Genomic DNA, 14,770 nt, shown 5'->3' with positions numbered 1-14,770 from the left:
TTTACAATGAGGTTCACCCGATCCTGAGTAATCATCAAGTAAGCGCCACATCAGGGACTAACTGCTAATCAATAAGTAGCACATAAGTATCTCTGGAGTAACTCTGAGTTAAGGATTGTGGATAATGATAATGACAAGTTACTTGAGCGTTATGCCAATGATCCGGTATCTAATGACTTTCTTAAGATTTTCCCAACTATATGCGAGTCGAATCTTTCCGTATTAACCATCAGCTGCTAAATAGCACATAACCAATACGGAATCATTACTTCCTGATTAGCGGCTCCCGTCGTATTAGTCACCGTCTTTGCGTCCACTCGAAGTGAAATCATCATCTACTCGTCTCACAAGTAGGCACTGACTTTTTTATTATTGGGGATGTGTCATTAATTTAGGATTTATTAGGTCATTATGCACCAGTTCATTAATTCATGAATAATGAACCAGAGAGTGTTGAATTCAATGTGATTTTATATTAACATTTACATTGAAGCTTAGAATGATTGTATTCGATTATATGAATGCATTTTTTTACATGTCCATGTTGAGTAATCTGAAATTAACGCCGTGGTAAAACGAAGCCTCGTTGTGTTTAAAGACGCTCCATAATTTATCTGAATTGCTTCTTAATTTCTAATGGCAGGCGGAGGAATCCTCTGCATTCATCCTGTCAGGATGTCCCACTTCTATTCATCCATTCATCCACTCTCTTTTCTTACTCGCTTTGAGAAGCCATACCACTATCTGCACACAATGCATACTTAGCAAGATGATCTCCTATATGTACCGCTGATGAGCTGTGCACACCTTATTATTCTGCCCCCCCACTTCTTTTCAATCATTCTGTCAGTCTCACTCCTTTCATTTAGCCGTCTGCGAGCCCCGTTAAATGATTAGTAAGCCCACAAGTGAATATATGCAAATCCTCTTCCACTCTATCGGCTTAGTGAGCAGCAAGGTTTAAACACACCTTGCTAAAGTCCCTGTCACACACACACACACACACACACACACACACACACACGTGCAAAGGTATTCAGCAAAGTATATACCAAGAACAAGTTCAAACAATCCAAACATTCTGGGATCCTGGCGTTCGGGATGTACGACCTCACGTGCGCTCAAACGAGTCGACTCCCTCCATCCTAAAAAGAGTGCACGTATCTAGTCACGCCCGAGTCTGAGCCTCCCGTCTTCCAAGACGTAGCCCATCAGATAGGATTCTGCCCGTTAAGGTCCAACCAATAAATACAAAACACAATAAAAAGGAATATTCCATTAAGTGGAAATCCTCTCAGATTAGGACGAGACAAACGCCGCCGAGCGGTAAAGCCCACAGCGGGGCAGATATCGCTGTGTCACTGCGTGTTCATGTGTGTGTGTGTGTGTTTTGTCTGCACACAAGGCAGCAAAGAGGCCCGAATGTGAGCATTAGCAGTCGGTGTGTGGGGGGGGGGGGGATGAGCGAACCCGAGCTGTGATACGTGCTGCTCAGAGTGAAGGGAGGACTGTGTCAGGGATCTCACTGGGTTCTGCAGCTGCAACAAACCTTTGTTGCGTTGCCACGCATTCACACAGGAGTGCATGTGTTGTCTCTCTGTCTCAGCGGGAGGACACCTCCTTTGTGTTCATATCTGGATTCACACACACACACACACCTGTGGAGTCATGCATGTAGGTCTTTTTTCTCATCAGACATATTCATTGGATGTGTCCGGAGCGTGTCTCTGACTTAGCTTGCTCACTGTGGAGTCTGTTTATTTAGTAATGGAAGCTCTGTAGCTCCTCTGTGTACTACAAGCACAGACAGCTGCTGTGTTTTAGGCAGAACAGACAGATTTTTATCGCTGACCCCTAAGGCTGCTCATTAGAATTCAGCTCACCTTTCCCCAAATATCCCTCCATCTCTTTCTCTATCGCTGCCTTTCTTTCTTTTTTTTCCCCCCTCCTCCTCCTCGTTGCTGTCGTACACATTGGAAGAGAATGCTTCGAGCAGAGGGGTGAACTATTGGTCAGCCATCATAACAATCTGTGTGAGCTGCATACACAGCACTTCACACTCACTGATGCACAACGACAACCGCTGCTTCACAACTGGTGTGCAAACGTGGACGTCCACAGTAAAACCTGCAGGTTTTTTAGGTAGTCTGTAGATTCCACATCACAAAAAGCTTTGCATCCTCCCGTACCTGACCCAATACTGCTATCTATATATATTTTTCACTTTATTTTTTCGGTTGGTTTTGCAACTTTTTCACAGAATGCAAATTGTCATTTTGTCTGCAGCGAGTTTTTATATGGAATAATGGCATCAACCGATCCCCTTATGCAGAACAGACACATTATGGTGGACACCAACACGGAGGCTCGTTAGTCTGAACCGAGATGGAAAACTTTCATCACCGCTTTCGACCTTGACAAAGACATTGCATACCGTTCTTTCACAATAAAAGTCTTAACACTCTAACTGTTTGCCAGAGGGATTTCTCAATGTAATGGCTTACAGCAGCTTAGCTACTGCCTTAGATGCATCTCTGAGGATCCTGCTAGCTGCTCCTCTGCTGCACAGATCTATATATATCTTGAAAAAGAACTGGTATAATTTGTTTATTATGTTTTACTCAATGCAGCTTTTACTCTCCTTGGTATCCGGTATGAGGACTGAGAAAGCCGCCAACATGACAGTCGGACAGAAGCGGCTAACTGGGTGAAGAACGCAGATCCATCCACCATTAAGAAGCCACATATTTTCTCTCGACATTTTGAATAATATGTTAAACCAATGTTAGTCTCCGCTGAAGTCAGCCTGTCGATGCTTCTCTGCCCACTAGTGGTTTCAAAATCAGCCGTCAAGTCACTATGATGGCACGCACACACAAACTTAGGCTTAAATTGGAGAGAGAGAGAGAGAGAACATTCTCATACATGAATTGCTCGTGTTTGCTGCATCCATTTTTAAGTAGGTGTGTGTGTGTGTGTGTGTGTGTGTGTGTGTGTGTGTGTGTGTGTGTGTCTTGGCGTTGTTTTCCCAGGCTAATTGAGCAATTCCACAGTGGGAGCAGCAGGGTTTACGGTCTTTCCTGGAGCCATTAGAAAGCCCCTACTTTCATAATTACGCTGCTTTTATGTGTGCAGCAGCTAGCAGCACTCCCAGACACACACACACACACACACACACACACACACATACGCACGCTGAAGTGCATTATATTCAGGAATGTATACACACACCCACTCTCACCTGCTCCGAGTGCTCACTTGAATGCTTGCTTTTATGCACATGCTGTGCCCACTCACATTCCACTCAATGAAAATGTCCATTTCATTCTGTTTTAGGAACCTCTCCGGGGGGTGTGATTTTCTTTCTGTTTTCTTTCTGTTATTTCCAATCGTTGTGTGTATCTGTGCATGCGTGTGTGTGTGTGTGTGTGTGTGTGTGTGTTTGTGCTCATGTGCTTGCATGCTTGACTGCACATGTGACTTGAACAAACGCCAACACTGGTGGCCCTGTGTGTTTGTCCCATGCAGACGTTCTGTGAGTGTGTGCCCAGCTCCTCCCAGCTCAAACATCGCTGGTCAGACTCAGAAACTGCCAGGGAGACTCCGGCCAAGGTAAGGCCCCCCCTCCCCCCTCCCCCCGTCACCGGCAGCACGCCATGCACACGCAGGGCAGCTACGCATGCATGCACACACCGACACACAAACACATGCTGTCGTTCTGTTGTATCCAAACCTCAGAACTCCTGAGAGCCAGATTATGGCTTTTGATGATTTTATTATCACACTGTTACAACAAGCTTCAGCAGTTCATTTTGAAGGACATTTCTTTCTTTGATAGTATTATAATTGTTGAATATTTGTAACCCATTCACTCAGGAGGAGGGCTGCAGCTGACATGAATCATCTGCTGATTATGTTGTCTATTAATCGTATGGCATAATATAAAATAACCATCGGATTCTCTCATCTCCCAGAGCCCAAGGCGTCATCTTCAAACAGTCCAAAGCATGACGACATTCAATCTAATATCATAGTAGACAAAGGAAGCCAACACACATTGATATTGAGAAGCTGGAACCAGTGATTATTTCTGCATTATTTGCCTTTTTGTAGCTCTAATTGATTACTAAACTTAATTGTTTCAACCGTTTTGTATTGATTTGGCTGGAAAACTGGATACTGTTGGTTGGTAGAGGTTTATATACAGGCAGTGACTTCCTCCCCCTGCAGAGGAGATAAAGTATCATCGGCAACAGTTGTTGGTGACGGCTGTGCGAAGGATTACGGCACATTACGCATTCCATTTCTCCAGCGACGCTGCCTCGGCTCAAGTACCCAAACACACCAGACGGGATTAGGCCCGGAAGATTCTTTTTACTTGGCAGAGTCGTCGTGGCTCCGCCAGGGGAAAAAGGAGCCCGGTTCCGTGGCATAAAATTTCGTAGGAAGCTACAGTCGGCATTGAATACTGATGGGAAACCGTTATTCAAGCTGCAGGTGAAGGAAATGGAAGTGGTGAAAAAAATCGTGAGTTTCTGAATCTGGCTTGTAGTCAATTCTGCATTTAGAGACGTTTGTGTCTTACTGTGAAATCCTCCATATGTATACATCAGTGTCAGCGTATGTATGTGCACGTAAGTGTGTTTGTGTTTGAAAGGGAGAGAGAGAGAGCTTGCAAGAGTCCTGCTGGTTTCCCGCTTATCTAATGAGCAGACAAAGCCTCTTCGTCCAAGAACTCGTCTGCCAACGTTCCTGCGTGGGAGGACGACGTTTCACATGGAGGAATTCTCTCTCATTCTCTGCCTCTCCTATTCAATCCATCTATCAGAATCCCCCGTTGCCCCCCGATTCCCACGTCGTGGCACGAGTAGAGACGTGAGAGGATCTGAAAGTCAGCCCGCTAATTACAGAGAGGGCTCCCGCTGTGAGATTGAGAGACTCATTTACCAGAAGAAAAAAAAAAAGAAAAAGAAAATGAGTGTTTATGATGGTGTCATTACCCGACTGCAACACTTCGAGCTGAGTTGAGAGATTGTTTGCTCCGTCGGGACGTGAAGGAGGTTGCGGTTTTATTTTTATTGACCGTGGAAAAAAAAAATAAGGCGGCGGCAACATTTTCCTCAATCTGACCTCAGGAAAAAAAGGGATCCAAGCTTGTCGTCGATTAGAGGGAATTACGACGGCGTATTAGGTTCAATGTCGGATAAAATGTGAAAGGTGGGCAATATTCCGAGAACAAAAGTTGCACATTTGCAACTTTATTACGATGTATTCATTGGGCTAAGATGCTATCGGGATTTATCGCTTGTCATAGCCGATATAAACACGGTGCTTGGTTCCGCTAACACCGGATGTTTGCCGTTGCTATGACAACAAGTGAAAGCTACCGCTAGCATCTTAGCCCAACCGCCCCGATCAATAAACACCCATAAATCACAATTTTGCCTCATAAATAAAACCAACAATAACCATCAACAACCATCACCCTAAGGACCTCAACGATTATTTAGAAAAAACAAATGCGTGCATTCATGGGAAGTTAGTGAGTATAAATGCCGGTTGTTAGCATCGTTATAATCTCGCAAATTTGCTACTTTAAAAACATTTTCCCTTTGAATATTGCCCACCTCTCTCTGCTCTGCTTCTTTTTTCTTTCCCCTCGTGGGAACCTTTTCTTGCAGGTTCATATTTGTTAGGTGGCACAATCAACTGCTTCCTAATCTCACGCTGTATTATTGGAACAAATCAGAAACCGCTTCACACCTTCTGGCTTAAAATGTTAACATCTGGCGACATAATGACGGTGTATCTGCATAAGGCTTCATTTCATGCACCGCTGCTGTACGTGTATTAGTGAGCGTGTAGACGACTGTCGGCTCTCGTGTGCGTCTCGCTGTCAGCACATCGGGGAGGGTGGGGTGGGGTTCATATATCTTCTCTATGTTAACTCAACAATCGGTATGATGGCGATGAATATTTAGTGGCGTTCCTGCGATGCTTTCCACTGATGTCTCGGGCCCCGCTGGCGGTCGAGCTCAGTTTGAAACTGCAGCCGTTCTGCAGCGCGAGGGGGCCATTATAGACATTATGTACGGCACAGACACCGTATGCACACGCACATCACAATCACTCAGCCGCACTCGCACTCAAGCAGGATAAACTATAAGGAAACAAAAATAGAAACACTGTTTGACATGCAAAGTTTCATCACGCAGTCGCGGTCTACATCTTAAGAGCAAGGAGACAAAAAAACAATGGTACACGTGGTGAAACTTCCCCGGAGCTATTTACTGTGATGATGTATTTGGGGCGAGAAGTAATCCATTTTTTCCGCGTGTGTGTGTCTATGTCTGTGTGTGTGTGTGTGTGTGTGTGTGTGTGTGTGTGTGTGTGTGTGTGTGTGTGTGTGTGTGTGTGTGTGTGTGTCCGGGGGCAGTTTGCAGTGACAGATGCCAGCTGTGTCCAGGAAACAGTAGTTGGCCCTTGCAGTAAAACAATAATGTATTAATGCAATCAATGTACTTAGTGGATCCTGCAGAATTGATTTGTATATATTATAGAAGTAAAAGACAAAAACAAAATCAGCATTGCATGCAGTATGTGATGAAAGTAGTCATTTTCCCACTCGCCCTCTGAGAAAGAAAAATGGTTTTGTTTCTCTTCAGAATAACAGAATGATGTATTCTCATGCTTTTTTTTGGTCTAGATTGTTAAAACAGATTGTCTTCTCAGATACATTTGTTTTGTTCTCCCATCCACCGAAAGCATTCGTCAGCAAGTCCAGGTTTGCTTAGTGTTTCCTGTGGGTTCGATTTTTAAAATCACAGCTGGAAATCTTATTTATTATTATTATTATTATTATTTTAATATTCCAACAGGGACTCACCAGGCCAAGCAGCTTTCGTACAGGCCCCATGTGTGTCCACACATGTGAGTTGTGAATGAAGCCAGAAGGCTTACAAATACTTTGGCTCACGATTGGAACAAGGAGGGCTACAATTGTTCTTCAAATAGGACCCTAATAACGTGGTCGAGTACCTGTGAGCCATATGGTTGCTGTCCACAGAGCCGTATTTCAGGCCCCTTCATGGACAAGTTCCCGGGGGAATAACAACTTTTTTTTTTTTATCGTCGGTAAACACACTGGATCGGAGTATTTCCTGGACAACACAATTGATTTTCTCCACATTAAAGAAACCATAAACCCTTTCTCGTAAAGCAGACCATTAGCCGTCTATAAGCGCGTTTCACTGTTCTTGTGCAGCCGATTTACATATTGATGAGGTTGCACTCACGCTTCCACGTACAAAACACAGGCAAACACACTTCCACACACCTGCCCACATATCCTCACAAAAAAAAAATCAGTAAAAGATCAGTTGCTGATTCATATGTAGGAGCCAGGATTTGTTAATCACGCATCGGTGGGCCATATTGCTCTCGCCTACCCGTTGCTAGGTCTCTTGACCTGAGTGGAAATATGGAGGCTGATCATAAAAAAGGCCATCATACAGGCCTTTACGGTCCGGTTAATGGGGATCGGGTTACTGATAGCGGTCTGACTTTCCCCCTCTAAGAGGATCCCTACTCTCTGTTCATTCATTTCCATTCTATAGGCTGTCTGAGTCACTTTTTTGTTTTTGCTTTCCCGTCTGGGCCGCCGTTGTTTTGGGTTGTTGTTGTTACTGTAAGCGTTTTCCTTCCTGTGTCTGGAACCGGAGAGACACGCCGGTGCCTTGACCAGAGGTGTCTCGGGTCTCTACAACCCTTCCTTCCACCGCACCGCCGGCGCCGCCGCCGCTCTGATGTCATACAGGGAGTTTCGGGTCGGAAACCTTCTTGATATTCAAGAGGACTGGCAGTTGTTATGTTGCGGCGTAAATCATTCAAAACTACATCCTGACAATTGGGAATATGTTTATATTACTGAGTACTGAGCATCTGGCATTGGAAATATCCCCAGTGATGGATGCATTTCTTTTTCACTAAAGCGTTTTTTTTTTCTCGCTGTAACAACTGTGATCCTAACACCTACTTTTCCTCTTCTTCCTTCCAGAGGATGAGCTGCAGCTACCTGCTTTGCACCATCCTCCTCTTCGTGGCCGTACTGCTCGCCGTCACGGTCACCGGCACCATCCTTTTCATGAACCACTACCAGGCCCCGCCCATGTCCGACGGCCTACCGCACATCTCCACCAACCAGGATGAAGCCAACGCCCTGGTCACCGTGGAGAGGGGCGACGGCTCTCGCATCAACATCTTCATCGACCCCAATTGCCCCGACTACAACAGTAACTTTTTGCGCCTGGAGGGCGTGCAGACGTCCCTGCTGCACTCGCTGACCGACCACGACTCCGACCTGAAGTCGGTGAAAGGCCAGGACCGGGCGCTTCTCGTCAGTCTGGCGGAGGAGGTGGCCAAGCTCTCGGCCCACGCGGGGCAACTGAAGATGGACTATGAATCCCTACGGAGGGGGCAGGGCAGCCTGGGGCAAGACCTGAACACGCTGCAGACGGAGCAGGGACGCCTCATACAGGTGAGACACGTGTGCACGCCGACATAGAAATGCCAGTCGCTACCATGTTGCTACCAATGCTAGTTAGCTACTTAGATGACTTTAACACTTTGTGAACAGTTCACCACAATCCAGATGGATCCAGATCCAGTAAGGTTACTACCCAGGGTGCCGCTCTGCCACTTGTGTTCGTCAGATCCATCCGTCGCTCCTCAGCAGTCCAAATATGGTCACCGCTGTTCACTGGTTGATAAAATTCCACAATCCAAAATGCTGAATGACTGCATCCACTTCTTAAATCAAGTCTGTGGTCCAGAATGCTTATTGAGGCAAAATAGAACACACAAAAGACAATAGTGAAATTACAGCTTTTTGTTACCTGACAGTTTATTTGATATTTGCTACATTTGCTTTTACACAAATAATGTATTCGTCAAGGTTGGAAGGATAACTTGAAACATCAGTAGTCAGTAAAGTATCGCAGTATCATTAAAGCAACATAACTTATTCTATTATTTTTGGATTACATCAATACCAAATATGCAATTAAAAACGAGGGAAAATACAATAAAATGACTTTAATTTGAACTAAAGTACTAATACGAGTATGTTCTTTTGAGGTTGCAGTGTTTTTTAAAGTAGTATTGATATCTGGGAACACGTAGATGTTGCAGAACAGTTCGTCCTCCATCTTTATTTCCTGCTGGTTTATTTTTTGTTACCAGCAGCAGAGAATACGTGTGCAGACGTTAGAGAGGGAATACATGCTGGTTTGTTTTGTTAAATCCAGAAATAAAATGGCACCGAGTAACTGTTAGGACCCAGTCTTTGCTTCTGTCTCTGACTAATTATGCGCATTTAAATAGAATGTTAACTTAGTTTGTTGAGTATGCTATTCACACTTCACTTTCACAACAGGAAGGCATATCTGCACTGTCATGTTTCCTGCTTTACTTCCCAAATATTGGTGAAATTTCCACCCAATTAAGAAACGATTTTCTCACTAATGTTAGAGACCTGATGAGTTGTGCGTGACTTGTGTTGTTACGTGTGTGCTCATCTGCATAATAGTTAATTGCTCTTTATTTTGCACTTTGTTTCAAAATTGTAATCTGGCTAATAATCCCCATTTTTCTTGTCTTTAATCTGATTCCATCTTTGTTTTTCTGTATTTTAATGACCTAACACCGTTCCATGTATTCTGTTACTCCACAAATATACAGTAGCATGTATGATATCATATAATCCATACTTCATCATTAACTGCTGTACACCTACATGTTCCAGCATGTCCTGATATAAATATAAAACAAATACATATTACAGAAAAAAAGATGGTATTTTTACGATTCTATGAATTGAATGTATTGAATATGCAGAGGCCATACCATATTTCTCCTTATTCTGCATAAAGTAGTGTAATGTAATACTACTGAGATCATAAATATGCAAATGTTTGACAATCCACGTTCCATAAATGATACTGAATTATTGCAGACAATAATTTTGTTTTTTGTCAGAACTAGATTTGTGAATTAAATCATGTTTCTTTGGTTTTCATGATTAAACATAAGAGTGATTTGATTGAGGGGTAAAAGCAGACGATCACTCCTGAAGTCATGACTTTAAGTACTGTACAGCAGCGCCTCAAGGACCTGGAATTCTCCTGAAACCCCTTTCAATGCATATCGATCCTGAAACCACCTTAAGAAGCCTGACAGCTCACCGGACATGACGCTGGTCTCATTTAGTCCCTTTCCTTTTTTTCCCTGACTGCAAAATTCCATCATTCACTAAGCCAAAGCCAACTCGACCATGTTAATTTGCTCTTTTGCACTTCAGGAGCCCAATAGCAGCTAGATTAAAGTGCAAATAGGGCTCATGTTCCTCTGAGGAGAACTCACTCCGGTCGAGTGTTTGAAGACGAGGTCGCGGGGGATGAAATGCCCGGCGTGATTTTAGAGACTGAACAACTTGCACATTAATTCTACAGGATGACATAACGCGTCCCTAGATGTGGAAGGCAGACTCCACATTGGATGAAAACCCGATTAGACCCTCGATTTAGCTTTTTAGCTCCTGGCATTTATTGATGATGCGGTTCCCTAAATGCTGCGCGTGGAAAATCTTTCACACTACATGCTCTTTTTAATTTTGGCCCATCAACCTCATTCTCTCCATTCTGCAGAAAATAGATTTCATAGCTGCCAGCCGTACAGCTCCAACAACGGAATGCATTCTGCTTCTGCCAGTCCTTTCTTTAAAAAAAACAATCCCTTTAGCCCAGGGTTTAGCATTGTTTAGAAATCACTCACAATCTCGCTGGGTTTGGTTTGCCCTGCCGGCGTGGAAACCGAGAAAACCAAGCTGATTGTTAATAGACTGGAGGCAGAAAAAGGGTCATTGTGGTTTGGGTGGCATGGGGCACCGGACGGCAGGGCTAAGTGGAAGGTGGCGCTGGCAGCCTGGTCTCTCCAGGTGATTGATTTCCTCTTCAGGAGGCGAGGCGTGCGGTGTGCACATCCGCTGATTCTGCCTTGACACCCCGGTGGTGACTGTTTGATCTATGGCCCGGATTTCTGATTTACACGACGACATGGAGCCAACTGTGCCGGCGTTAGTAATGGTGTGCCTTCATGTCCTGACCTCCTCTGAATTCACAAATGCCAATGCCAAGAATGCAGCCCATTGTTTGTAGATCCAACCCCAACGGACAGGAGCGTACCAGATGGCTATGATTTTGTCATGAGCCAGGTTGAATGTTGTCTGAAAATCTATTTACATTTAGAAAGTAATTACCGGGATGACCACACACAGAAACACACACAGACATCCTGCATAAGCCGCCTCTCTGTAGTCGTCACCTGTAGATATCTAACGAAGCAAAAACACAGACATCAGCCTGTCAACACCTTACAAAGCAACGAGTTGCCCCAGTTGTCTGTGTTTAATTCCAAAAGAAAAACCATGAAGTGTGTGCCGTTAGGGGTGAGTATTGGCAAGAACCTCACGATACGATACGTATCACGATATCACGATATCACGATATTGCAATATAAATAAAGACACTGGAATAAATATTGAAAATAAAATGAAAAAGTACTGCATTCACAATGCGTCTAAACATGAATCTTTTTTTTTTTAAATCGATCTTTGGAGTTGAAAAATCGGTATTGTATCGGGCGGCAAAGTATCGCGATATATTGAAGTATCGATATTTTTACCCACCCTTACTATCCGTTGACATTGACACGTCGGTGTTACTTTATTTAAAAGTTAGCGCGACCTCGGGTCCATGGTTAATGTGAATTCAAGAAACATCCAAAGTGCTTAACATCCTCACATTTCTGTGGCGCATTCCTTTGAAATGGTATGAAGTGGGCGGTGGTATGAGTTGCATTTAAAGTCGTCCATGTATTTGTATTCAACTCTGACCAGCAGTGGCAGCCCTGTTAGGAAATACAGTCACCTGCAGCCCTTCAGCTTTAAACACATGGATTCCTCATAGCAGGAAGTCAAACTGGCATAAAATGTAGTTCACATATTCAACCGACTTGACCTTCACTTTTGCATGGTGTCCGTCTGCAAAAAAAAAAAAAAAAAAAAGACAGCGAAGGCTTCAAGGAGGAGCGTGACTTCCTGATTCCTTGAACTGCAGGTCACAGAATTACGTGCCTGTGGAATATTAATGTGTTTGACTAGCGACACCCTCAACCTCTGGTACAGATCTAGGAGTCGACCTCTGCTCCTGTAGAATAGAAAAACCATATTGCCTCAAGATGTTCATTCGTGTGGACACAAAGTCCTTTGAGGACTTAAGAAAAACAAAAAAAGATTCTCTGAGTGCTTCAGCCGGCGAGGCTGTGGATTACAATATCAAATGTGGAAATTGAATGAAGCAAATGTAGCCTTAGATATATCTCTTATAACGGGAATTACAGAGAATTTCTTTTTAATGCACTTATGGAAACAAAATAAAAAATATCAAGTGCTCCATTTTGTACACGTATATCAAAAGTGACAGAAATGTGAGTGCAGTGCATATTGAGGGCTATTGCTCCAGAGAGAGAGATTATATGGTCGGTAAGTGCACAGAAACATTAAAGGACCATCTCTCTCACTTTATTTCATATAATAATTTCATTGCACAGCTGGGAAACCCCCAACCACACATAAAATCAAAAGCCCTGTCAAGGAGCGGAGACTTTATATGTGAAGGTTCTGTCCATCATCTGGGTGAAGCTTTTATGCATTGTTTCTTTGCTTCAGAGATCTCTTACATGTTTGATTTCCGTTCAGTCAGAAGGATGCAGAGTTTGTTCCTGCAGGAGGAGAGTTAGGAGTAATGGTGCACATCTTTTAGGAAGGGAGGAACCTTCAAAATGTGTATTTGTAGGAGGAGGTGGAGTCAGATGCCAAAAGATGAAACATTTGGGGAGTTCTCTAAAATGTAGGATTTTAGAACATCTGAGCAGAAGTGGCTGGGTAGTGGTATCCATTTTAGAAATATATATTTCTCTGTCTCCACATCTATGTTGGAGATGTGCAACAGGATGCACGACTCCAAGTAATGGATTTAAAAAATGGATATTTTCTCGATTTGATCAATTAATTGTTTAATCTATGAAATGCCCCAAAAAAACAAAACAATTGAAAACCTATTTCTGCCTGAGATTTGATTGCTTAAACCATTAAATCCTCACAGCGGAGAAGCCGGAACACAAAAGATTTGTCTCGAAGATGACGGAAAAAAAAAAAATAAATAAATAAACGTGAAAAACGATTAACTTTTCAATTAAACGGGTTATTTCTAAACAAGAAGCGCCTCGTTCGGCGTTCACAAAGCGTCATTATATTCCGTTATGTTTCATACCTGACTCGGATTTATAAGTGAAGTCGTGGAATAGCTCAAATGTGCTTTAAGGGTTGAAATTATTTCCACCTCGAAAACAAATCTCCAGCAGTTCAGAGGAAAAAGAGTGGGCGTCGCCCCGGCGGCTCCTCTCACGTCTCCCATTTGCTGCAGCGGGCTTCAGCTGACTGGACAGCTGCTGTGTGAGGGGGAGATGTGGTATTAGGCAGATGGCCACTGAATGGGGATTTTTTTTTTTTTTTACCCGGCTAGTTCCGGCCTTGCAACTCCTCTCCGTTCTGTGACTCCACCCTACAGTGATAATGGAACATGCCCTTCAGTGTCGACACTTTGGGAATTAAACCAATAACGACCAAAGAGCTTGACGTCTGAGTGCAGGTGCAACACTTATTACTCTGCAATTTCTTGATTTGTTTTAAATGAAGGAAATTCTGCCGTAAAACGAATGTGGAAACAGACTAAACAAACACTTGTGTTTAAAAAGACTCCAGAAAAAAACAAACAAAGTGCCGCGGATTGACTGATTGCACGAGCCAATGGAAAGGCTGCCTAATGAGAGCTAATTACATCATGATCCTAATTGATGTGTCAGCCAAGGCTTACAATTAAGACTAGAGTCGGTGCTTTGAACGCACTCAAACACAAACAGAGCAGTGTACCGTACTCTATAATGAAATATATACAACACTTAGAGGCAAACCAATTAATCAAATCATTTATTTATTTATTTATTATCTTCTGTGGAAAACAACAACTTTGCTTAACCCCTCCCCCCTCTTAACACACAAACAATGATAACACATTCCTGTAGCGTATGGATGTGTGTGTGTGTGTGTGTGTGTGTGTGTTAAAGCCCCGATGCCCGTGTAATATGATTACAGTGCAGCTCGCGGTGCCTCAGAGGTGTGTTGCATAGTTATTGAGGCCAGGGAAAGGCCACCGGGCTTCTAATGCAGTTTTAACACCTGAATGCAGCTGCATGGACACACCTTTTGATGAAAGACTTCATATATGACTTTCAACACATGCAGGTGTGTGTGTGTGTGAGTGATTGAGTGTGTGTTTGTGGATGAGCGAGCGGAGGGAAAGTGAAACACCGTGGGCATGTGTGAGCGTAAGGACCAGCGAGAACATCCCTCATCCTTCTAAGGTATGGTGTGGGGGGTTCACATGCCCCCCCCCCAACACCTGGCTGTGCATATAGGTGTTGGCCAACTAGGGCAATATGCGGGAAAATGACCTTTCAGCAATGAACGACACAAAAAAAGGGCTGCGGGTAAGAAAGTGACCACGGTAGATCAAAGAGGTTACCCTGCTCTCTGCTCGGCCGAGCACATACATTCATCACCGGGCTTCCCGCAGGGCCCTCGCTATTTCACAGC

The 14,770-nt window shown here is 43.7% G+C and overlaps 1 protein-coding gene across 5 annotated transcripts in view; it reads left to right on the top strand.

Moving 5' to 3' along the window:
• fibcd1b (fibrinogen C domain containing 1b) overlaps positions 1–14,770 on the top strand; it is a 90,363-nt gene that overhangs the window by 21,903 nt on the left and 53,690 nt on the right. For 4 of the 5 annotated variants that reach the window (XM_084035688.1, XM_084035689.1, XM_084035686.1 and 1 more), the window contains exons 2-3: positions 3,529–3,612; positions 8,057–8,536. In XM_084035688.1, coding sequence (XP_083891814.1) covers positions 3,529–3,612; positions 8,057–8,536 — 564 coding nt within the window. The remainder of the gene's footprint in view (positions 1–3,528; positions 3,613–8,056; positions 8,537–14,770) is intronic. The other variant, XM_084035690.1, reaches the window with a different exon arrangement.

This window comes from Eutrigla gurnardus (genome assembly GCF_963514095.1).
Source record: "Eutrigla gurnardus genome assembly, chromosome: 19".
Classification (NCBI taxonomy): Eukaryota; Metazoa; Chordata; class Actinopteri; order Perciformes; family Triglidae; genus Eutrigla; species Eutrigla gurnardus.
The sequence above is the reverse complement of the archived record's forward strand: the minus strand, read 5'-3'. Positions and strand labels throughout refer to the sequence as shown.